This window comes from Moschus berezovskii, chromosome 6 (assembly GCF_049115385.1).
Source record: "Moschus berezovskii isolate FMDL1 chromosome 6, NW_MosBer_1.0, whole genome shotgun sequence".
NCBI lineage: Eukaryota > Metazoa > Chordata > Mammalia > Artiodactyla > Moschidae > Moschus > Moschus berezovskii.
This window is the reverse complement of record NC_142465.1, coordinates 62,986,990-63,011,192: the sequence shown is the minus strand read 5'-3', so window position 1 is coordinate 63,011,192 and position 24,203 is coordinate 62,986,990. Positions and strand designations below refer to the sequence as shown.

The window sequence follows — 24,203 nt, the reverse complement described above, 5'->3', positions numbered from 1 at the left end:
GAACTGAATTGAACTGAACTGAAGGCTTTTTTTCTTAATAGATGATCAGACTTTAATCTTAAAAATGTGAAAAGAAAAATAATAAACCTTCTAGATGAAAATTAGAATATTTCCATGATCTTGGGGTAAAGAATTTTTTTTATATATTGGAGTATAGTTGATTAACAATGTTGTGTTAGTTTCAGGTATACAGCAAAGTGATTCAGTTATACATACGCTGTTGTTGTTGTTTTAGCTGCTTAGTCATGTCCGACTCGAGTGGAGTGTGTTGCTATTTCCTTCTCCACCAGTTATACATATATATGTATCTATTTTTTTCTAATCTTTTCTAATTCTTTTCCCATTTATGTTATTACAGAATATTGAAAAGAGTTCCATGTGGCTAAAGAATATTTTTTAAACTAAAAACAGAAAGCATTAATCATTTTTTAAAAGCCTAAAAAAATAACTTTTTTTAAAGTATGGTAAACTGAACTATTTTACAATTAAGAAAGTTCCATTCCTCAAGAAACATTAGAGAATGAAAGGTTGATATATGAGTCTAGAAGAGAATTCAGATAAATGTGGGAGTATGAATTTTCCCTGGATTTTTTATGGTTCCTGTAAAATGTCAACTCTTTTGGTTGGCATTTGGGAATGCTAATTGGCAGTTGGGAATGCCAATTCCCAACTCTTCTCCTGCCTTAAGAATTAGATCTACAGCCATTTAGCTAGTTAATTGCCCTGATACAAAAAAATAACAATAAATTTTTATCTCCCCTAGTAAGCCAAATTGTTACAGCCAAAGACTGTCTTTAGGTTAAACACCAAGGTTCCAGGAAGACTAGAATTGTTTCCCTAATTATTTTACACATCAAGGAAGAAGGAAACTCAGGAACTTGGCTGCCATCTCTAAATTGTAAAAGCTAAGACCTGCATGGATCTATCTGACTCCTGGAGACATTTTATTTACCTAGCAAATGGCTAAAGAGAAGACCCTTTCTGGAAGGGAGCAGACAGCTGCCTCCTTTTCCTTTATAAGCAGAGAATTATTTCTCCTCATTTATTGCCTATGGGCTTCCCAGGTGGCGCTAGTGGTAAAGAACCCACCTGCCAATGCTGAAGATAGAGGAGATGCAAGTTCGATCCCTGGGTTGGGAAGATTCCCCAGGAGGAGGGCATGGAAACCCACTCCACTATTCTTGCCTGGAAAATCCCATGGACAGAGGAGCCTGGAAGGCTACAGTCCATGGGGTCACACGGACTCAGACACGAATGAAGCGACTTAGCACGCATGCATTGCCTGTGGGTTTAGAATTGCTCACACAGGATATCTGACTTGGCTGTCATCATGTCACCTCAGTGATTAGATTTAGGGTTAGGAGATCTAATGTACTTATTATTTATTTGTGTTAGTCGCTCAGTCACGTCTAACTCTTTGAGACCCCAAGGACTGTAGCCCACCAGGTTCCTCTGTCCTGTGGGCTAATAAAGGTTGAATCAGATGCACTTTCTTAAGATCAGATGATTACACAGCTACTCACCAAATGTTGAAAATGTTAGTCACTCAGGCATGTCCCAACTCTTTGTGACCCCAGGGACTGTAGCCTGCGAGTCTCCTCTGTCCATGAGATTTCCCAGGCAAGAATACTGGAGTGGGTTGCCATTTCCTTCTCCAGGGGATCTCCTCAACTCAGGGATCAAACTGGAGTCTTCTGCATTGCAGGAGGATTCTTTACTTCTGAAACACTAGGAAATCCCATTATTTATTTCAGTTCAGTTCAGTTTAGTCGCTCAGTCCTGTATGACTCTTTGCGACCCCACGAATCACAGCACACCAGGCCTCCCTGTCCATCAACAACTCCTGGAGTTCACTAAAACTTATGTCCATCGAGTCGGTGATGCCATCCAGCCTTCTCATTCTCTGTCGTCCCCTTCTCCTCCTTCCCCGCAATCCCTCCCAGCATCAGAGTCTTTTCCAGTGAGTCAACTCGTCACATGAGATGGCCAAAGTATTGGAGTTTCAGCTTTAGCATCAGTCCTTCCAATGAACACCCAGGACTGATCTCCTTTAGAATGGACTGGTTGGATCTCCTTGCAGTCCAAGGGACTCTCAATAGTCTTCTCCAGCACCACAGTTCAAAAGCATCAATTCTTCAGCGATCAGCTTTCTTCACAGTCCAACTCTCATATCCATACCTGACCACTGGATTATTTATTTACTGAGATGTAAATAAGCAGGTCAGGAAGCAACAGTTAGAACTGGACATGGAACAACAGAATTGTTCCACATAGGAAAAGGAGTACATCAAGGCTGTGTGTTGTCACCCTGCTTACTACTTATATGCAGAGTACATCATGAGAAACACTGGGCTGGATGAAGCACAAGCTGGAATCAAGACTGCTGGGAGAAATAGCAATAATCTCAGATATGCAGATGACATCACCCTTATGGCAGAAAGTGAAAAAGAACTAAAGAGCCTCTTGATGAACATGAAAGAGGAGAGTGAAAAAGTTGGATTAAAGCTCAACATTCAGAAAACTAAGATCATGGCATCTGTTCCTGTCACTTCGTGGGAAATAGATGGAGAAACAGTGGAAACAGTGCCAGACTTTATCTTTGGGAGCTCCAAAATCACTGCAGATGGTGACTGAAGCCATGAAATTAAAAGATACTTACTCCTTGGAAGAAAAGTTATGACCAACCTAGACAGCATATTAAAAAGCAGAGACATTACTTTGCCAACAAAGATTTGTCTAGTCAAGGCTATGGTTTTTCCAGTAGTCATGTATGAATGTGAGAGTTGGAGTAGAAAGAAAGCTGAGCACCAAAGAATTGATGCTTTTGAACTGTGGTGTTGGAGAAGACTCTTCAGAGTCCCTCAGACTGCAAGGAGATCCAACCAGTCCACCCTAAAGGATATCAGTCCTGAATATACATTGGAAGGACTGATGTTGAAGCTGAAACGCCAATACTTTGGCCACCTGTTGTGAAGAGCTGACTCATTTGAAAAGACCTTGATGCTGGGAAAGATTGAAGGCAGGAGGAGAAGGGGACGACAGAGGATGAGATGGTTGGATGGCATCACCGACTCAGTGGGCATGAGTTTGAGTAAACTCCGGGAGTTGGTGATGGATGGGGAGGCCTGGCATGCTGTGGTTCATGGGGTCACAAAGAGTCGGACACGACTGAGTGACTGAACTGAACTGAGAGGTAAATAATAAGAAATCTGCCTCTGATCTAGAATACCTCAGTGTACATTCAAGAATAAAATTAATAGAAATAAATATTTTAAAATCAAAAATAAAATAGTATTATATTTCATACTTTAGTTTCAATTTAAAATTACTGTATATAACATCAACATACAAAAATCAGTTGTATTATCTATATGCCAAAAACAAACCAGTAGAATATGAAACTAAAATAAGACACCATTTACAAATCAAATAGTGATAAATGAATATATGCAAGATTTATTGGAGAAAATATATCATTCTATTTGTAGACATTTTAAAGATTCAAATAAATGGCTGTACCATATTTATGGGCTAGAAAACAAAACATTTTAAAGATACCAATTTTCACAAGTTTACTATAGGTATAGTGCAATCTCAGTAAGGATTTCGTAGATTTTTTTGTAATACTTGATAGGCAAAATTTCTGCTGAGTTACAAAGGATAAAAAATAATGACACACTCTTAAGAAGGATAACAAAATGAAATTAACAGAGAACACTAATTATTCTAAAGTGAAAAAGTGAAAGTTGCTCAGTCATGTCCAACTCTTTGCGACCCAGTCCATGGAATTCTCCAGACCAGAATACTGGAGTGGGTAGCCTTTCCCTTCTTCAGGGGATCTTCCCAACCCAGGGACTGAACCCAGGTCTCCAGCATTTTGGGCAGATTCCTTACCAGCTGAGCTATCAGGGAAGCCGTAGTTAATTAAGACAGCATATTATTGTTGTGCTGCTGCTGCTGCTGCGTCACTTCAGTCGTGTCCGACTCTGCTTGACCCCATAGACAGAAGCCCACCAGGGTCCCCCGTCCCCGGGATTCTCCAGGCAAGAACACTGGAGTGGGTTGCCATTTCCTTCTCCAATGTGTGAAAGTGAAAAGTGAAAGTGAAGTCGCTCAGTCGTGTCCGACCCTTAGTGACCCCACGGACTGCAGCCTACCAGGCTCCTCCATCCATGGGATTTTCTAGGGAAGAGTACTGGAGTGGCTCACCATTGCCTTCTCCGATTATTGTTGTAGGAATAGACAAATAAACCAATGGAAAATAACTGAACTTAGAAACTGACTCGTATATATGTGAACTCTTAATTTATGATAAAGTTATCATTAAAATGGAAAAGGACAATCTTAACAGCAGACAACTCTGGGAATATTTGATGTCTATATGGGAAAAAATGAAATTGGATATCAATTACAAAAGAGATCAATTCCAAATGAACTATAGACATAAACCTGAAAGTCAAAAAATTAAAGAAGATTATATAGAAGAATATTTTCATGGCAGTGGGTTAAGGAAAATTTTTCTTAACTTAGGTACAACAAAAAATTGATAAATTTGACTGCATTAAAATTAAGATTCTGTTCACAAATGAAAATCATTAACAGAGCAAAAAATAGTAAGATGTCTGCAACTCATATAATCCAAAAAGTATTTAAGTTCAGAATATACAAAGAATTCCAAGATATCAATAGAGGAAAGACAGATAGCCCAGTGAAAAAGAAGTGAGCAAGAGACTGGAAAAAGGACTTCAGAAAAGAGAAATATAAATGGCAAATGTTGCTATAGAAAATTCTTCACCTACACTAACAATCATGGAAAAAGCTAACTAAGATCACATGAGTTCAACTTCACATAATCAGATAGGTAAACGTTGACAATCTGAAGTCCAAGTAAGGAAGCTATGGAGCAGAGAGCAAGTGGATATTGCAAACAATTCAACTACTTTGAAATCAATTCAGCATTACTATTAAAGTTGAAATAATCCATACCCAATAACCCAACAGTTCCTCTTGTGGAATACATGTGTCAGTAGAACTGCACATTTCATAATGTTTCCAAAATGAAAAATAAATCCCTGCTAACTAAATGAATGAATAAATGGTGGCAAATTCATACAATGGAATATTATAATGCAAATGAAAGTGTCACAGCTATCAGCAGCAACACAAATGAATTGTATGCATAAAACTGAACGAAAGAAGTGAGACACAAAGGAATACATACAATGTAATTTCATTTTTATAAAGGTTGAAAACAGGCAACACAAAACTATATTGTTTAAGGATCCATAAAGTGATAAAATTGTAAATGTAAGAAATTTAATTTGTTGAAATTTACTGATATATAAATGGGGATACAAATAAGTCCAGATCTAAAAGATTTCTGAGACAACTAAAGAAGTTAATCCATGTAACAGACTCAGCCCCTGCTTAAAAAGAAGCAGAGATCACTTAATAGCACAGTTATTCATAATTTTCTCCTTGGCCTTGCTGTTAATGTTCGTGTGCCATTGATTTTTTATCTTTTGAAATCTCTGAAAACACAAACATTTATCCAAAATAAAGTTTCTCACAACATATGTTTTTTTTCCTTTTTGAGTATAATCTTTGTACTTCGTTCTTATAATATCAAGTGATAAGAAGAAAAAAATGGACAGAAAATAAGATAATATTTATTATATTTGAAGGTAGGAGGTGGATGAATGACAATCATAATTTGAGAGATGGTTTAATTTCTAATGAATTTAGAAGTACTGTACAGGGCCACTCACACTCCTACAAATGAAAGAGCCCCTAACTGTGCTGATTTTAGAAAAATGATTCACAAAGTATTTTCAGAATGTGGGGCTCTTCAATGACCCTCAAATTGTGTCACCAATGTGGTAGCATGTTTCAGTGATAACCAAGTGGTGATTTTTCTAGCCATCTTCAAAGGTCTCACCTCATTACTCTCATCTTCTCGCTCAGATTCTTAGGCTGCAGCTGACTGTCTCACTGTACTTTTCTTTTTGTCTTTTTTTCCCAAATATATTGAAATATAATTGAAATATAAATATATTGTATAACTTTAAGATGTACAATGTGATAATTTGATACTCTCATTGTACTTTTAACATAGTCTCCTTGTCACTTCTTCTCTCAAATATGTGTCCAAAACTTGTTCACAAAGTTGTCAACAATTGATGCTCATTAACACCTCTGAACTTGAGTCCACAAGGCACCTTTAGCTTCTTAGGGAAATTGATCCCCATGTGCATTCTCTAAAAGGAACAGATAAAACTGGGTCACTGTTGATAACACAGGATCTGCAAAGAAGTCCATATCTTGGCTTCTAAGGAGAGCAACATAATTTATCACAGAGCAGAAAATTTAGGGTATTTTCAGTCTGATCAGTCCTCTTTTTAATCCTATCACTTCTACTTTTTACAACTTTTTGGTATGCTATTTTGCCCCTGTTAAGTAGAACTCTTATCTCTCAAGAAATGAGGTTTAATCTAATTTGAATTATTTGAATTAATAGAGAAAATAATTCACTTACTATTTAGTTAAGCCTTAAAAGGTTGAGTACTTCCATAAAAGAGCATGGCAGGATAAGGCAAGACAATACAAATAAATTATGCTAATTTTTTGCTACTTGTAGACTCATATGTGAATCTCACCTTTGATTCATCTTTTAGTACCAACCAGGTAAACAGACCACCACAATCATTCAAACTGTGAACAGTATAAGCCCTTTATGTTTCTAGTTTCCAAAATCACTGATGTAATCATTAGTGGACATAGATCATGAAATTTTACCATTGCAAAATTTTGAAAGAAAATGTAAAGCTACTGTTAAAAATTTCAGGTGAGTACAACCAGGGAAATAAGATCCAGATCTGAGAAAACCAGATTCAGGTTTCACCTTATCTGGTTTCTCAGTATTCATGTATGGCCGTCATGGGGTATCAGTGATGTCTTAAAGTATATAACTTTTCTAACTAACCATACAGGTTGATTAAAGGATCCCTTAAAATGTCCTTTGCCACAAGAATATTTTTAATCAGATAAGGCTACAGGTGAAAAAATACGTAGCTATCAAATTTGCCTTCCTTAGTGACTACAAATATATCTACAAAGAATAACTATAACCCATAATACTAGCATCAGTTTCCTCATTTCTGTGCTCTAAGAACAATAGAAACACATATTTTTGAGATTTATAACCAGCATCCTAGTTCCATTGAGCAGTCTTCAAAACTTTGAGCAAAATCCATTCTGGGAGCTATGTACTATGACTGCCACAATATCTCTCTCCCCAGCTGTATGCCAAATCAGTGCCCAGAAGACTCTGGCAATGAAGTGTAAGTGAAAAGTGAAAGTGTTAGTCGCTCAATCATGTCCAACTCTTTGCAAACGCCATGGACTATAGCCTGCCAGTTTCCTCTGTCCATGGAATTCTCCAGGCAAGAATATTAGAGCAGGTTGCCATTCCCTTCTCCAGGGGATCTTTCTGACCCAGGGATCAAACCCAGGTCCCTTGCATTGCAGGCAAATTCTTTACCATCTGAGCCACCAGGGAAGCCCATAAAGCATAAGGCTTAATGCATATCAATACAATTTAGTGATGGCAGAAGCCTGGACATAGGAAAAGACTTATGGTATAAAATGATAGCATTCTAAAACAGTCTCATAATCTTAAATGCCAAATAGACATTTATCCAAAAAAAATTCATGAAGGTAGCAAAAACAAATAGCTTTGGATTTGGGGTTTATAGCATTGCCTGTACCGGGAGAATTTCCACAGGTTACTTTAAAGAGGAAACCAGGCAACTAGACTGTGAAGGAGATGAGGGTCAGCTCCATATATGATGAAGTATCAGGTAGTGTATGAAGGGGAACACAAAAAGGAGAGAAAGGAGGAACAAAGAGAAAAATTCATACCAAGAACATAGACGTAAATGAGGACATGTGAAATGTAAGATTAATTTAAAGGTAAATTTGAGCAAGCTATCCAAGGAACAAGTGAGGTTTGGACATAAATGTCTGGCTTTTATCTCAGAGTGACTGAAGAGCACAGATTTAGGAAACAGTCTGAAAAATAGTTTCTAATCAAGGATATTCTGAAATAAAGTCTGCCAATAGTAGCCATCAGAGAGATGAAAGAAGAGGAGGAGGAAGGAGACAGTGGAAAGAGAAGAAGGGAAGGAGAAAGGAAAGAAGGGAGAAAGGAAATAAAGAGATATTATAGAAAAGTCAGAAATTATAGGCTTACAATTTGTCAGAACTGGAAGCAAAGCAGTCGAATTGGCAATGTTAAAGTCTCACCATACTTTCAAAGTTTTATAAGTGAAGTTCAGAATTATTTCAATCTAGTATTACGAGACAACTAGAGGTCATGTGGAGAAGAAAAAGACTGTCATAGCTAATTTTAAAAGAAATTAAAGTTTTAGACATGCAAAGTAGACACTGAAGGAAATAAAGAGAACAAGAAAAATCTTGAATCTACTTGCCTGGCAAGTAGAAGCATTTCATTGTGCCTTTTTTCATAATAATAATAATCCACCATCTGTGCTGTTCGATATTGTCCCTAGAATTAGTGTCTTATGATTTCTTCTGAAAAGCTTCCTCAATTGTGTTTTTTAAATTTATATTTAATTGGAGGATAATTGATTTCCACCATACAACATTAACCAGCCATAAGTATACATATGTCCCCTTCCTCCTGAATCTTCCTCCCCTCCACCCCATCCCACCCTTCTAGGCTGTCACCTAGCACAGGGTACAGATCTCTATGTTATACAGCAATTGTATTTTAAATGCACAGGTGGGAGACTTTGAACATTTTAAAGAAATTAGCTCCATCACTCAGTCGTGTCCAACTCTTTTGCTACCCCATGAACTGTAGCCCTCCAGGCTCCTCTGTCCGTGGAATTTTCCAGGCAAGAATACTGGATTGGGTTGCCATTTCCTTCTTCAATAAATACAAGTGGTACCATACAATTACACTATTTTCTTGAACAGCTTTTTTTATTGTCTAGCGACCTTTTTATTTAACACAATTTGCAGTATCTTATTTTCAAATGTTTGTCTGTTAAACATTCTATTGAATTCTCTTTCATCCTAAAGACCTCACTTGTAAGGCTTCCATCTTCCTACTACATCTGTATAAGTGGCCTTCTGTGTATGTTCAACAGTTGTCCTATATTCACTGTTGGTTAATGGATTAAAATGTGAAATGAAATGTAATTTTTAAGAACCACTCAACAAGAATTACAACAATGCGAGAACATTACAAAAAGATTATAAATCAAAAACCAAGACTCAAAATAAATTTGTGTATCATGAAATAAAACAATAAGATGTTTCAACATGTAGGAACAATTCCTGAGACCAACAGATAAGGGTTATTCTCGGATAGAGATTATCTCAGATGCTACAAATACAGCAGATATTATTGTCCAGATAAATGCCTTAAGAGGAAGTGAGTTGTACCCACCAACGATTGAGTCTTTACCTAGTATATATCGTCAACTGGGAGAGTAGGTAATGTGAAATTTTGGAAATCTTTTATAATCATTCCCATAAGCTTATAAAGATTGGATTGTGGCAAACCAGTGAATGTCTGGTCCCCTCAATGTAAGCAGACTTCAAGAGTACACATATAAAATGTGTACATATCATTCCTGGAATGTTCTATGATTGCTACAAGAGTCCTCCAGTCATTTTGATCCACAGGAGAAAAAGTTTGCTTTGTGTAGTTGAACAATTTTTATAGAACAAGCATGAGAGGTGGAGATGAAAATAAATAAACTAGTATTCATATAATTGGTCCCACATTTGCCCCTTCTTCATTGGTTAATCCTGTGTTTTGAATTTGTCTAGCTATTTCCTCAATGGTATTATGTTTACCTAGGAGGACAAGAATGTTGCAAGGATGGTGCATAATGTGATTTCCTATTACATCTGCCGTGGTTGGCCTTAAGACTTCTTTGGATTCTGGTTTTAGAAGGTATTTTAAAAATTTGGAAAGAGGTTTAAACAGATTACTCTGAACCTCAATACTCTCAGCTCCAATCATGGTGCCAATGTCAGTGGAATGTCTGATTAATAAGAAATCTAAGGCTTCATGGAGTTCCTCCAATGTGTTTTACTTAGACATAAGGACAAACTATCTCAACTATCAAGGCAAAACAACCTTAGATTTCCTTCCGTCAAGAGAATATATGTACCATTGTAAACATATCCTGCTGTACAACGACAAATTATTCTTACAAAGTTAAACAATCTACATCCATATTTTAAAACATATAGTTATCTAAGGTAGAACCAAATAAAAAAAACAAAGACATGCTTTTGTAGCCCAGATTTAGAAATCCAGGACAATGACAATTTGCAAACTTTAATAGTAACCTTTATCTAAGTTTGTCTGTCTTACAGTACCTGATACATGGCCTTCAGGATTGTAAAAGTCATGCAGTATATGCCATGGCAAATGACTCAGCAACTGGATTATCTAATACAAAGAAATCAACAAGACCTATGCAGCAGGAGATTGAAATGACTGTTGAAAACAGTGTATGATCACAGCCTGCTCAACAGCAATACAGAACCAGCTGATCACACACACACACATCAAAAAAATGATCTATTTTGCATCACAGGCTGGAAGTTAAATAGTGTGGATGCTACAGTTTTGTTATTCTTTTCAAAATTGTTTAGACTATCTGAGTTTCTTTGCCTTTCTTTATATGTAAGTTTTAAAATCAACTTATCTATATCTACAAAAACACATGTACACCCGGGGTGGATTCATGTCAATGTATGGCAAAACCAATACAGTATTGTAAAGTAATTAGCCTCCAATTAAAATTTTAAAAAAAAGAAAGAAAAAAAATATGGTATCTCAAAAAAAAAAAGAGAAGCGGAGCGGAGGGGTGCGGACCACAGTTGGTAAAGAGTCTGCTTGCAATGCAGGAAACCCGGGTTCAACCCCTGGGTCGAGAAGATCTCCTGGAGAGGAAATGACAGCCCACTCCAGTAGCCTTGCCTGAAGAATTCAGTGGACTGAGGAGCCTGTGCCCACCAGCAGAGAGGCGCTGCAAGAGGGAAAAATGAGGACGAAGTAGATGTTTCCTGTGTCCAGTTGAGCACTGACTGGAGGTCCATCTCAGAGGACTCCGGGGGGAAAGAGCTCCATGTGCAAAATGGTCATCCAGAGGACCCAAGACATGGTGGTTACTAATAGACTTCCCTCAGTATTTCTTCATTCCACGTGGACTCCTTCAAGGACAGTGAGCAGCACAGCTTCCCTTGAACTTCGTCTGGAATGTTACTGAGATTTTCAGTTATTTGGACAAACTTGATGGATTTAAGGAGATCCAACCAGTCCATTCTAAAGGAGATCTGTCCTGAGTGTTCACTGGAAAGACTGATGCTAAAGCTGAAACTCCAATACTTTGGCCACCTCATGCGACAAGTTGACTCATTGGAAAAGACTCTGATGCTGGGAGGGATTGGGGGCAGGAGGAGAAGGGGACAACAGAGAATGAGATGGCTGGATGGCATCACCGACTCGATGGACATGAGTTTGAGTGAAATCCAGGAGTTGGTGATGGACAGGGAGGCCTGGCGTGCTGTGATTCATGAGGTCGCAAACAGTCAGACACAACTGAGTGACTGAACTGAACTGAACTGAACTAATGGATTTAAAGCAGACATGCTGAATATGGGATCTGGGTGGCCTTTTCTATATGGATTTTTTTTCACTAAAGATGGTTTTATTTTCATGTTGTAACATGTATGAATCCTGCATTCTTTTTTTTCCCCATAGTAATTAAAAATAAAGAACATGCCATTTACCATTTAAAAAAAAAAGAAAGAAAGAAACAAAAAAAAATCATGCTAGAATTTTGACTGAATTGCTTTTTCTTGGTAAATATTTATTTACTAATTTATTTATTTGGCTGCACTGAGTCTGAGTTGTGGCATGCAGGCTCTTCAGGCTCTTTAAGTTGCGGAGTGTGGAATCTAGTTCCCTGACAAGGAATCAAACCCAGGCCCACTGCATTAGGACCTCGGAGTCTTAGCCACTGGACAACCAGGGAAGCCCCGACTGGAGTGCTTTAAATCTAGAGATCACACTGAGAAGAATTTATATCTTAAAAGCATTAGAACGCCTTCCCATTACAGTTGTTATAGAGGGCTGCCACTGCAGGAAGTTGTGGTTCCCCAAAGGCCAAGACCCTTTTCCCCAGGATCACATCCGAGAGTGCACTAGTCTGAGGGAGCTGGATTTCAGACCCGATGCAGGATATTGAAGACAGGAGCAGCACACCCCCAAGAGGTAGCAAATTAGCAAGGGTCCCCAGTACATGATCACCAGCATGTGAGTATCAGAACAAGGATCATTTTCTTCTCATCAGGTTTTAGATAACTGAGAGCTGAATAGTGAAGAGCAGTACACAGATTTTGAGAGCTGGCAGCAGCAACAAGTCGGCCCAAGACACGATGGACCACAGGATGGCAACCATGCTGAAGCAGGGGCAGAATCTGAAGTCTCAAGGACTGTGGTCACCATCAGTTTAGACTCTGATGACCTAAATGGCTTCAACATTTAGGCTAACAATATGGGGAAACATGCTCAACTTGTGCTGAATATCAGAGAGACCATTCTTATCATCAGTAGAACCAAGAAATGTGTTGGGCAACATTGTTCTGGGTCAGGCTCCCTTGAGATCATTCATTAATTCATGCATTTTCTAGCAAGGTCTCTTGACAAACTACCAACAAGAGCTTTAGTTCATTTTAGTAAAAGTATAAGAAGAGCCTCATTGAGGTCTTGTATTGTGGCTTAATGGTAGCATGTCTGGAAGGAGAGTGGAATACTATTTCCAAGTGTCTACCATGATCCATGGGAAATAGATGGAAAAACAGTGGAAACAGTGTCAGACTTTATTTTTTGGGGCTCCAAAATCACTGCAGATGCTGATTGTAGCCATGAAATTAAAAGACGCTTACTCCTTGGAAGGAAAGTTATGACCAACCTTGATAATATATTAAAAAGCAGAGACATTACTTTGCCAACCAAGGTCCATCTAGTCAAGGCTATGGTTTTTCCCGTGGTCATGTATGGATGTGAGAGTTGGACTGTGAAGAAAGCTGAGTGCCGGAGAATTGATGCTTTTGAACTGTGGTGCTGGAGAAGACGCTTGAGAGTCCCTTGTACCACAAGGAGATCCAACCAGTCCATTCTAAGGGAGATCGATCCTGGGTGTTCATTGGGAGGACTGATGCTAAAGCTGAAACTGCAATACTTTGGCCACCTCATACGACGAGTTGACTCACTGGAAAAGACTCTGATGCTGGGAAAGGTTGGGGTGGGAGGAGAAGGGGACGACCGAAAATGAGATGGCTGGATGGCATCACCGACTCTGTGGACATGAGTTTGAGTGAACTCCGGGAGCTGGTGATGGACAGGGAGGCCTGGCGTGCTGTGATTCATGGGGTCACAGAGAGTCGGACATGACTGAGCGACTGAACTGAACTGAACTGAACCATGATCCAAGAATAGTAACTAACAGCAGAGGGAGTCAGTGGCCTTATAAATCTATTTGCCACTGGCTAAGAGCCATCCCCCAGGGAAATAATCTTCCATTATATAGGCAGGAACAAGTTTTACCTCATAAGATGTATGGATTAGTCACTATGTTATCTTATGTTCCCACTGGAAAAGGGAAGTCCCTTTAATTCTTCTCAGGCCTTGAAGGCAGAGACCATACTGTGGACTGGCATTTCATGAGCCCACCAGTAAGAGATTAGTGGAATCAGATCTGAGACTGTACCAGTGTGTGTTTCAGAAATCCAAGCTAATTTATCAGCCTGTGCATTGTAATGAAGCTCTGAAAATTGAATTTTAGTATGCGACCTTGATTTGCATTTTGATGCAAGAAATTCCTGGAGTTCTTTACCCCAAAGGAGAGTGTGAAACAACTTAGATAAAGGATTGTTGTTGCTGTCATTAGCCAGACCATGTGACCATATGGTCGGCAACAGACCAAGAGTCTATAAAAATGTGAAGGGGCCAATTGTTGGCCATCATATCCTCCAATATTAAAATGACTGTGCTGTGGTGCACTGGGAAGAGCCAGAGGGGATGGGATGGGGAGGGAGGTGTGAGGGGGGTTCAGGATGGGGAACACATGCACACCTATGGCTGATTCATGTCAATGTATGGCAAAAACCACTACAATATTGTAAAGCAATTAGCCCCCAATTAAAATAAATAAAAAATAAATAAAATGACTGTGCTGACCCCTGGGTCCCAAATTTGATTAGGGATGTTCCAGTGCAGAAGATTTTCAGTGAACTTCATCCTGTGTGATGTTGGTGCTGAATCTATAAAGTATACAAATTCCAAGAGGCTCCCCAAATGACCAATGGATGTGGGGGAGGGGTGACCTCTTCAGGCACCACTGCATCTAGCAAAGGATTGAGGACATGGAAATCATTTCCTCCTGCGGGTGGCATATGCCAGAAGGCCCAGGTTTGGCTCTCTAAGTAGCATTTTCATTTGAATAATGAGGTCTCTGTGGCCATGCCAAGTTTGTGGGGTGGTGCCTCAAAGACCCAAGGCATAATGAACAACTGGGTGCAGAGTCAAAGGTTCAGATTTTTAAAAGCACTTATTCCAAGAAAGATCCACTATACAGTCAACAGTTGCCATCCTAATGCTGTGAAATGTGCAGCCAGAGATGGCAGATTTTGCAGCAGAAACCCATGAACAAGGACTGATTCAGGGACTCCAAAAGGAACAAGATAAGGTAGCCAAAGCCTCTACAGTGAAGAAGTTTGGGGGGTTGGGACCGTTGAATGACACTGATAGAAGTGCCTGTTTTATTGCAATTTAGAGCTTTTTGGTTTGGGGTGGCAAGCCATTCAAAGCAAGCCAATTTACATTCAGCCACTATGAAAAACAGTATAGAGTTTCCTCAAAAAATTAAAAATAAAAAAATCATATGATACATCAATTCCACTTCTGGATATTTATTTGGAGAAAATGAAAACACTAACTTAAAAAGACACCTGTCCCCCCACATTCATTGCAGCATTATTTACAACAGCCAAGATATGGAAACAACCTAAGTATCCTCTAACAGATGAATGAATTAAGAAAATATGATATATATAAGAAGAAAATCTTGTCATTTGCAATAACATAGACAGACCTTAAGGACATTATGCTAAGTGGAATAGATCAGACAGAGAAAAACAAATAATGCTTGATCTCACTTACATGTGTTCGCTGCAGCACTGTTTACAATAGCCAGGATATGGAAGCAAACTAAATGTCCATTGACAGAAGAATGAATAAAGAAGATCTGGTGTATATAGATAGATAGAGAGATAGATAGAAACAATGGAATATTACTAAGCCATTAAAAAGAATGAAATTATGCCACTTGCATCAATATGGATGGATCTAGAGATTATCATACTAATTGAAGTAAGACAGGCAGAGTAAGACAAATATCATATGATACTCTTTACATGTGGAATCTAAAAATAAAGTACAAATGAACATACTTTAAAAAACAGATATAGAGTCACAGATATAGAAAACAAACTTATGGTTACCAGGTGGGGTAAGGGGGAGTGGGATATATTGGGATATTGGGATTAATATGTACACACTACTACTACATATGATATAGATAACTAGGACTGTACTATATAGCACAGGGAACTCTGTTTAATGTCATGTTTCAGCCTGGATGGAAGGGGAGTTTGGGGGAGAATGGATACATGTGTATATATGTGTGTATATATATATTCACATATGTACATGTATATACATATATGTGTATTTGTATATATGTGTGTGTGTGTGTGTGTGTATGTGTAACTAAGTTCCTTTGCCTTTGTCTACCTGAAACTATCAGATTGTTAATTGGATACTCTAACACAAAACAAAATGTTTAATAAAAAGTAAAATAGATGACTAGTAAGGACTTCCTGTATAGCCCAAGGAACTCTACTCAATACTCTGTAATGACCTATATGGGAAAAGAATCTAAATAAGAGCAGATATATGTTTATGTATAACCGAGTCAATTTACTGTACACCTGAAACTAACAGCACTGCAAATCAACTATTCGCTAATAAAAATTTTTATAAACTAATAAACAAAATAAAATTAACTCATCGATACAGAGAACAGACTGGTGGTTGCCAAAGGTGGGGGATGGGGCTGGGAGAAATGGGTAAAGAGAGTCAAAATATATGAACTTTCAGTTATAAAATAAATTAGATATGGAGATGTACTATATAGTATGGTGACTATAGTTACTAGTATTGTATTGTACATTTGAAAGTTGCTAGGAGAGTTGATCTTAAAGAGCTTTTATCACAAGAAAAAATTCTATAACTATGTACAATGACAGATTTAATTAGACTTATTATGGTGGTCATTTTGCAATATATATAAATATCTACTCATTATCTTGTATTAATGCAATGTTGTATTCAATTATGTTAATTCTAAAATTAATTAATTAACTTTTTAAAGAAAAACAAAATGAGTCCATTTGCAAGAAGCAGCATAATGGACTGAAATCAAATTCCTAAATGAGGAGCATGTTGCCTCTGAGAACCAATTAAGCATGTGAATGCTGAGACTCCTTTAAAATAGCAAATGCTGATAAAACTGGAGAATTGGTTCCTTACTACACCAGGTATAAATCATTCCTGGGCTGAGGAGTATTGTTCAGAAATTTTAGTGCGGTAGCGGGACCTTGAATTTTATAGGATGCAGTGGACCAACTCTAATTAGAAAGTTCTATGAAAAGTTTTGTTTAAACCCTGTGAAAGCATTGTTTGAATTTCCTTGCAGAATGATGTAATCAATATAATGTCACAGCTGTATTCCTGGAATAAGTTGGATGTGGGTTAAGATCTTCCCTGCAGAGTTATGTGCAATAGGCAAGGCTGTTGGAATATCTCACAGGGAGGCAAGTGAAAATTCCTTCAGAAGGTGAAGGCAAATAGCTTCTGAGAGCCTGTAGAACTCTAGAATGTATACATAAAATAGAACATATTAGTCAAATCTTCCATAGAAAAGTATTTTCCAGGTGCTGATTGGATGGAGTATTAATTTCAGAAATAATAAGTATGCAGATCTTAATGGAGGATACCATGGCATTAAAGTTGTTGTTGTTGTTTAGTTGCTAATTAGTGTCCAACTCTTTTGAGACCCCACGGACCATAGCCCGCCAGACTCCTATGTCCATCGGGTTTCCCAGACAAGAATACTGGACTGGTTTGCCATTTCTTTCTCCAGGAGATCTTTCCAACCCAGGGATCAAACCCATATCTCCTGCATTGGCAGGTGGATTCCTTACCACTGAGCCACCAGGGAAGCCCCAAGGTTGTGATAATCCACTGTGAAGTTACATTCATTTATATCAGGTTTGAGCACTGGCCAACTAGTTTATTAAAGGAAGAAATAATGGGAATAATGACTCAGGCAGGCACACCAATCCTCTGGGTTCTCACTCCATCACTCTCAACATCACAAGCCTCATGACTGTGGCAGATTCTTTCATGGAACCCTTATGGTCTCTCAGGAACTTCTCTCCTCAGCCACATGTTTACAGCTTGTTCTCCAAGCTGTCAACTGAGGTTTATTTGCACCTTTTGTACTTGGGTCCACAGGGCATCTTTAACTTCTTTAAGAAATTGATCCCCATGTGCCTGCTCTAAAAAGAGCAAATAAAATCCATGTCACTCTAATGAACAGAACCTGCAAAGAAGCCCACCCATATCCTGCCTTCTAAGGACTCTGTAATAATCTTTCTTAGAACAGAAACATTAAGGTTGTTTTCTGGTTATTAAAGTCCTCTTTTCTAATTCTGTTATTGCCAGGAGAAGGGGGTGATTATTTGCTTTTTTTTAATTATACATGTGAAGGACTCTATGTCTCAGAAACTGTGATTTGATTCTGATTCAGATTCAAAAAATGGAAGTAATACACTTCCATCCCAGTTAAGCTCTAAAAGTGTGGGTAGTTCCATTGAGAGAAGAATTGAATGTGGATGGGAAGCCAATTTTTAAAAATGCTAAATTTTATACAACTCAGAGACTCACATGGCACATCTCACCTTTGACTCACCTCTTGGGGACAGCAAGGTAAACAGCCCACTACAGTCAATCAGATCATTGAGGGTGTAAATACTGTATGTTTTAAAGTAAATGATGTTATTATTCTATAAATATGGATTGATTAAATCCTCCAGCGGTGAAAATCTGGATGAAAATGAAGCATTTGCCAAAGACTACAGGTTAGTACAGACAAGGAAGGCAGGGTTGTAATGGGATACAGGTCAATACCTCCAAAAGCTGTATGGAATAATGGGGAAGTTGACAAAAATGATTGTGAGGGTCTAATTTTTCTTACTCTTACACATGTAAATTAGAGTGGCATTTTACATTGTTTCTGCTTCTTAATCAGAAAAACTAAAGAGGAACACAGGATACCACCAGTAAAATTTCCTTCCTTGGGGATTACCAAATTTACGTACAAGGACTCATGAATGTCCCTCTTCCTGGGTTCTGTATGCCAAGAAAATTTGAAGCATGATAAATTTATCATCCTTAGTTTGCAACTGAGGACTCTTTGAGGCTTTGAGCAAAATCTACTCTGAGATGCTGTCTATGAATCTCTCAAGATTTCTATTCTCAGAAATATAGTCCAAATCAGTGGGTAGGAGACTTTGAAAATGGCAGAGAAATAAAAGTAAATGCTAATGAATATGATTTATTAATGCCTTAAACTTGTTCATGTAGTCAAAATAAAATGATAGAATATTGAACTAAAGGTCTTTAAGTCCTAAAGCACTGTTACAAATTCACCCTACAAAAGAACTGGTGTGTGCATGCTTAGTCATGACCAACTCTTTGTGACCCCATGAACTGTAGCCCACCAGGCTCCTCTGTCCATGGAATTTTCCGGCAAAAATACTGGAGTGGGTTGCCATTTTCTACTCCAGGGGAATCTTCCCAAATGAGGAGTCAAACCCGAATCTCTTGTGTATCTTGCAATGAGCAGGCAGATTCTTTACCAAATGTGCCACCTGGGAAGGGGGGAGGGTCTAGAAATATCAGTTATGCATCAAGATCTTCAGAATTATCTACTTGGGGAAATATCTATTGGTTCCTGGAACAAGGGAAGTCAGAGATCTGTAAAGTAATGGAGATGAGGATCTGTGGCAGGTATCCATCTAAACATTAAATAGTATGAGGAGGGGGAATATTACAGGGAAGGGGAAATAGTATAGGGAAAGCACCAGAGGGGAGAGGGAAGCACAGAAAATAGAATCAGATAGAGATATTTCTATCAAGTGCCCACAAGTATGAGATTAATAGAGTCAGAGAAATGTGACTTCAATATGAAGATATTGTAAACATTTTGGAAGGAAAAGATGGGTACAAAAATTTATTCTTCCCCCAAAAAATTAATTATTCTGTAATAATTCTCTTATGTGTGCAGGAATAGATCAACTTGAGGCATTACAAAGACTTTAGGAATAAGGTCATTTACATGAGCAACAGGAGGGCTTCCATGGAACAAGTCTAGTCCAATGGACACTGGTTTGGGCCAACTGGATGGAGAGTTATATATGATCTGATTCTATTGATTACAATGAGCTTTATCTCCCCAACCCCAAGAAACTTTAGTTTTCATCATTTTCACCTATTCCCTTTAGATCTACTGAAGGTCAACAATGAAAAACCGAACCACATTTACTGAGTTTATTTTGCTGGGCCTCACAAATCAACCTGAGGTCCAGGCAGTGATATTCATCTTTCTGTTTCTCACCTACATGCTAAGTGTCCTAGGAAATCTGACTATCATCATTCTCACTCTAGTAGATTCTCACCTCCAGACCCCCATGTATTTCTTCCTCCGGAATTTCTCCTTCTTAGAAGTTTCCTTCACATCCATTTTTATTCCCAGATTTCTGACCAGCATGACAACAGGAAATAAAGCCATAAGCTTTGCTGGATGCTTAATTCAATATTTTTTTGCTATATTTCTTGGGGCAACAGAGTTTTACCTCCTGGCTTCTATGTCCTATGACCGCTACGTGGCCATCTGCAAACCCCTGCACTACCTGACCATCATGAACAGCAGAGTCTGCATACAACTTGTGTTCTGCTCCTGGCTAGGGGGATTCCTAGCTATCTTTCCCCCAATCATCTTAATGAGCCAGGTGGATTTCTGTGCCTCCAATGTTCTGAATCACTATTACTGTGACTATGGGCCCCTCCTGGAGCTCGCCTGCTCAGACACAAGCCTCTTAGAACTGATGGTCATTTCCTTGGCAGTTGTGACTTTGGTGGTTACTCTGGTGCTGGTGACACTTTCTTATACATATATTATCAGGACCATTCTGAGGATTCCTTCTGCTCAGCAAAGGGCAAAGGCTTTTTCCACTTGTTCCTCCCACATGATTGTCATCTCGCTCTCTTATGGCAGCTGCATGTTTATGTACATTAATCCTTCTGCAAAAGAAGAAGGTGCTTTCAACAAAGGAATAGCTGTGCTCATTACTTCAATTACTCCCTTGTTAAATCCCTTCATTTACACTCTAAGAAATCAGCAAGTGAAGCAAGCCTTCAAGGACACCATCAAAAAGATTGTAAAGCTTTAACAAAACAAAATACACTTCAAGGAAAGATATACTTCATTTAGTAAATATGTATTGAGTGTCTACTATAATTCAAGTGCTGACCTGCCACTTAAGGATAAAAATATGAAAGACATATGTCCTAATTTCAGGGAATCTATGGTATAATGTGATAGAAATGTATATAAACTGTAAATTGTCAAGTTTCCAGTTTACTTATAAGTCATAAGCTTGTGTGCGTGCGTGTGTGCTAAGTCACTTCAATCGTGTCTGACTCTTTGTGACACTATGGACTGTAGCTTGCCAGGCTCCTCTTTCCGTGGGATTCTCCAGGCAAGAATACTGGAGTGGGTTGCCATGCCCTCCTCCAGGTGGTCTTCCCCACTCAAGAATTGAACCAGCATCTCTTATGTCTCCTGCATTAGCATACAGGTTCCTTACCACTAGCTCTACCTGGGAAGCCTCAAGTCATAAGTTTACAAAAAAATAAAAGACTGTGGTAAGTGTTAATAGAGAAGGATGAATGAGAAAGTCTAAAAAGAACACCTGGAAAGAATTAGCTGTTTTCTGGAGTTAATTGGACATTGGTGAGTCAAGAGATGTTTTAAGAAAGGAAGTGATGCTATGAGCGTTGTTTCTAAGAAATTTAGCATTACTGTTCTTCATTATGGAGCTGTGGAGCCATGTTTCTATTAAAGTGAAAATATTTTTTATTCTCCTTCTCTTTTTCATTTATCTTACAGCTATAGCCACTGAAGCTACCATCTTCCTGTAAATTAGGTCCACTTTTCTCCAAATGAGGCAAAAACTCTCAAGATTTTGTCAACTTACACATTCATTTTCTAGAAGTTGTGGCTAGAGTTCTAGAGGCAAGGTTTACATCCTCTTACCTGTTGTTGCTGTTCCTGGCTGACATCTTTCTAAGTTAATGGCTGAGTCACCCATTCTGTCTCTTTCTCTCTGGTAGTCTTTTAAAAATTTTTTTCAATCACAATTTAATTTTCATCTTTCTATTTACTTTTGTTAGGCATTATAAAGGACAAATTTTGTGATATGGCTTCATTCTTTCAACTTTTCCCCAAATTTTTGCTTTTTTTACATAACCCATGGATACTTGTTTCATAAAGTGAAAAAATATATAAAGTATCACACAGTTTTATATCTAGCATGTTCCAAATTATGAATCTTCACAACCAACTAAATAGGTTTTAGGTAACAACAAACTGAATTTTAAGAGGTGATGGTAGGAACTCAACGTCAATGAAACTTAGGACATTTTGGAAAGCTGATTATTTATACATAGTTTAGTAACACCCTAATTCATTGCAGAATGCTGATTGAGATGCAAATGGAGCATCATCTGATGTATTCACATGTTTTATATGTGGTAATAACGTTGAGTGGAATGATGCTTCTTAGTCACTTAAGGAAAAAACTGTACCAGCCTGATCATAAGAGAAAATTTCCAAAATCACAGAGGATAGTGAAGAGTGTATAATATTTTTAATAAATGACCTTTTTTGTAAGCCACAGCTATTTTGAATATCTGGGTTTCCTTGAAGGCTAAGCTAGGGACTGTGTTAGTCTCTCAGTCGTGTCTGACTCTTTCAGTTCAGTTCAGTTCAGTTCAGTCGCTCAGTCGTGTCCGACTCTCCGCGACCCCATGAATCACAGCACGCCAGGCCTCCCTGTCCATCACCAACTCCCGGAGTACACTCAAACTCATGTCCACAGAGTCGGTGATGCCATCCAGCCATCTCATTCTCGGTCATCCCCTTCTCCTCCCGCCCCCAACCTTTCCCAGCATCAGAGTCTTTTCCAGTGAGTCAACTCGTCGCATGAGGTGGCCAAAGTATTGCAGTTTGAGCTTCAGCATCAGTCCCTCCAATGAACATCCAGGATTGATCTCCTTTAGAATGGACTGGTTGGATCTCCTTGCAGTATAAGGGACTCTCAAGAGTCTTCTCCAACACCACAGTTCAAAAGCATCGATCCTTCGGCGATCAGCCTTCTTCACAGTCCAACTCTCACATCCATACATGACCACGGGAAAAACCATTGCCTTGACTAGACGGACCTAGTCTGACTCTTTGCGACCCACTAACTATAGCCCGCCAGGCTTCTCTGTCCCTGAAGTTCTCCAGGCAAGAATACTGGAGTGGATTGCCATTCCCTTCTCCAGAGGAACTTCACAACACAGGGATTGAACCCTGGTCTCCTGCATAACAGGCAGATTCTTTACCGTCTGAGCTACAGGGAAGTCCAAGCTTGGGATTAGTGACACCTTTACATTTATTCCAAATTCACTGAATTATTAATTAATAGAGAAATGTTCTCAAATGATCACACCTGAATCATTAACTTCCCCCATATCCACATTTCTACCAAAGCCCATGGTGAAATGGAAGACAATGCCATATAGTGGTTGAAAATACAGGCTTTAGTTCAAATCCCAGATTTTCAACCTTCTACTCAAGTCTCCTTGGAAGTTTTTCACCTGCCTAAAGCTTATTTTTCTCAACTCTAAAATGTGGATAATATAATGTCTATCTTATAGGGTAGTTTTGAGAATTAAATAAAATAATAGGCATAAAATTTTTAAGTCATTATTTATTATGTTTAAGAAATGACATCCATTATAACAATATGGATGACAATATAATCAATGTCTTTTTCAAGAAACTCAGACTTAACTAGTAAGAACAAGCATTAAATTGATTGGCTTAACATAAGCAGGACTGTAAAAATGCTGGTCATTCTATTTGAACTCCCTGTGCAACAAGACCAGCTTATTTCCATTCCTCTTATGTCCACTTGCATCCTTGGATAGCTAGATTATTCACACATTTGATCAAGCAAGGCAGACCACTTGGCAGCAGATTGTTAGGACTAGGCTACAATCAATCCCATGTGACCTGGACATCTCTGAGTATAAATAAGATGAAGAAGAAGAGTACTTGGTGTAAATCAAAGTACAAGGACACTAGCCAGGACTTCACCCAGGCTTCATAATTTAGAAATGAATTTTTGAAGGAATGTATCACCTTTTAAATGTACTTGTTCAAAAAAGAGAGAGAGAGAAATAAAAAGACAAGTCATGCTCTTCTGAAACTGTTCATCTTGCTAGCTTTACATCAATATTTAGTGGGTATGTAACTCAAGTCATGGCAGAAAGTGAAGATGAACTAAAGAGTCTCTTGATGAAAGTGAAAGAGGAGAGTGAAAAAGTTGGCTTAAAGCTCAACATTCAGAAAACTAAGATCATGGCATCTGGTCCCATCACTTCATGGGAAATAGATGGGGAAACAGTGGAAACAGTGTCAGACTATTTTGGGGGGCTCCAAAATCACTGCAGATGCTGATTGCAGCCATGAAATTAAAAGACGCTTACTCCTTGGAAGGAAAGTTATGACCAACCTAGATAGTATATTAAAAAGCAGAGACATTACTTTGCCAACAAAGGTCCGTCTAGTCAAGGCTATGGTTTTTCCCGTGGTCATGTATGGATGTGAGAGTTGGACTGTGAAGAAAGCTGAGCG

General features: G+C 38.5%; 1 protein-coding gene across 1 annotated transcript; it reads left to right on the top strand.

Moving 5' to 3' along the window:
- The first annotated feature begins 19,758 nt into the window (after positions 1 to 19,758).
- Positions 19,759 to 20,688, top strand: LOC129536266 (olfactory receptor 6C4). The gene has a single exon (XM_055395087.2). The coding sequence runs from the start codon at positions 19,759 to 19,761 to the stop codon at positions 20,686 to 20,688; it is 930 nt and encodes a 309-aa protein (XP_055251062.1).
- Positions 20,689 to 24,203: the final 3,515 nt, after the last annotated feature.

Bases quoted from the DNA above. Each gene is read 5' to 3' on its own strand.
- LOC129536266 (XM_055395087.2), top strand. From the start codon at position 19,759: ATGAAAAACCGAACCACATTTACTGAGTTTATTTTGCTGGGCCTCACA.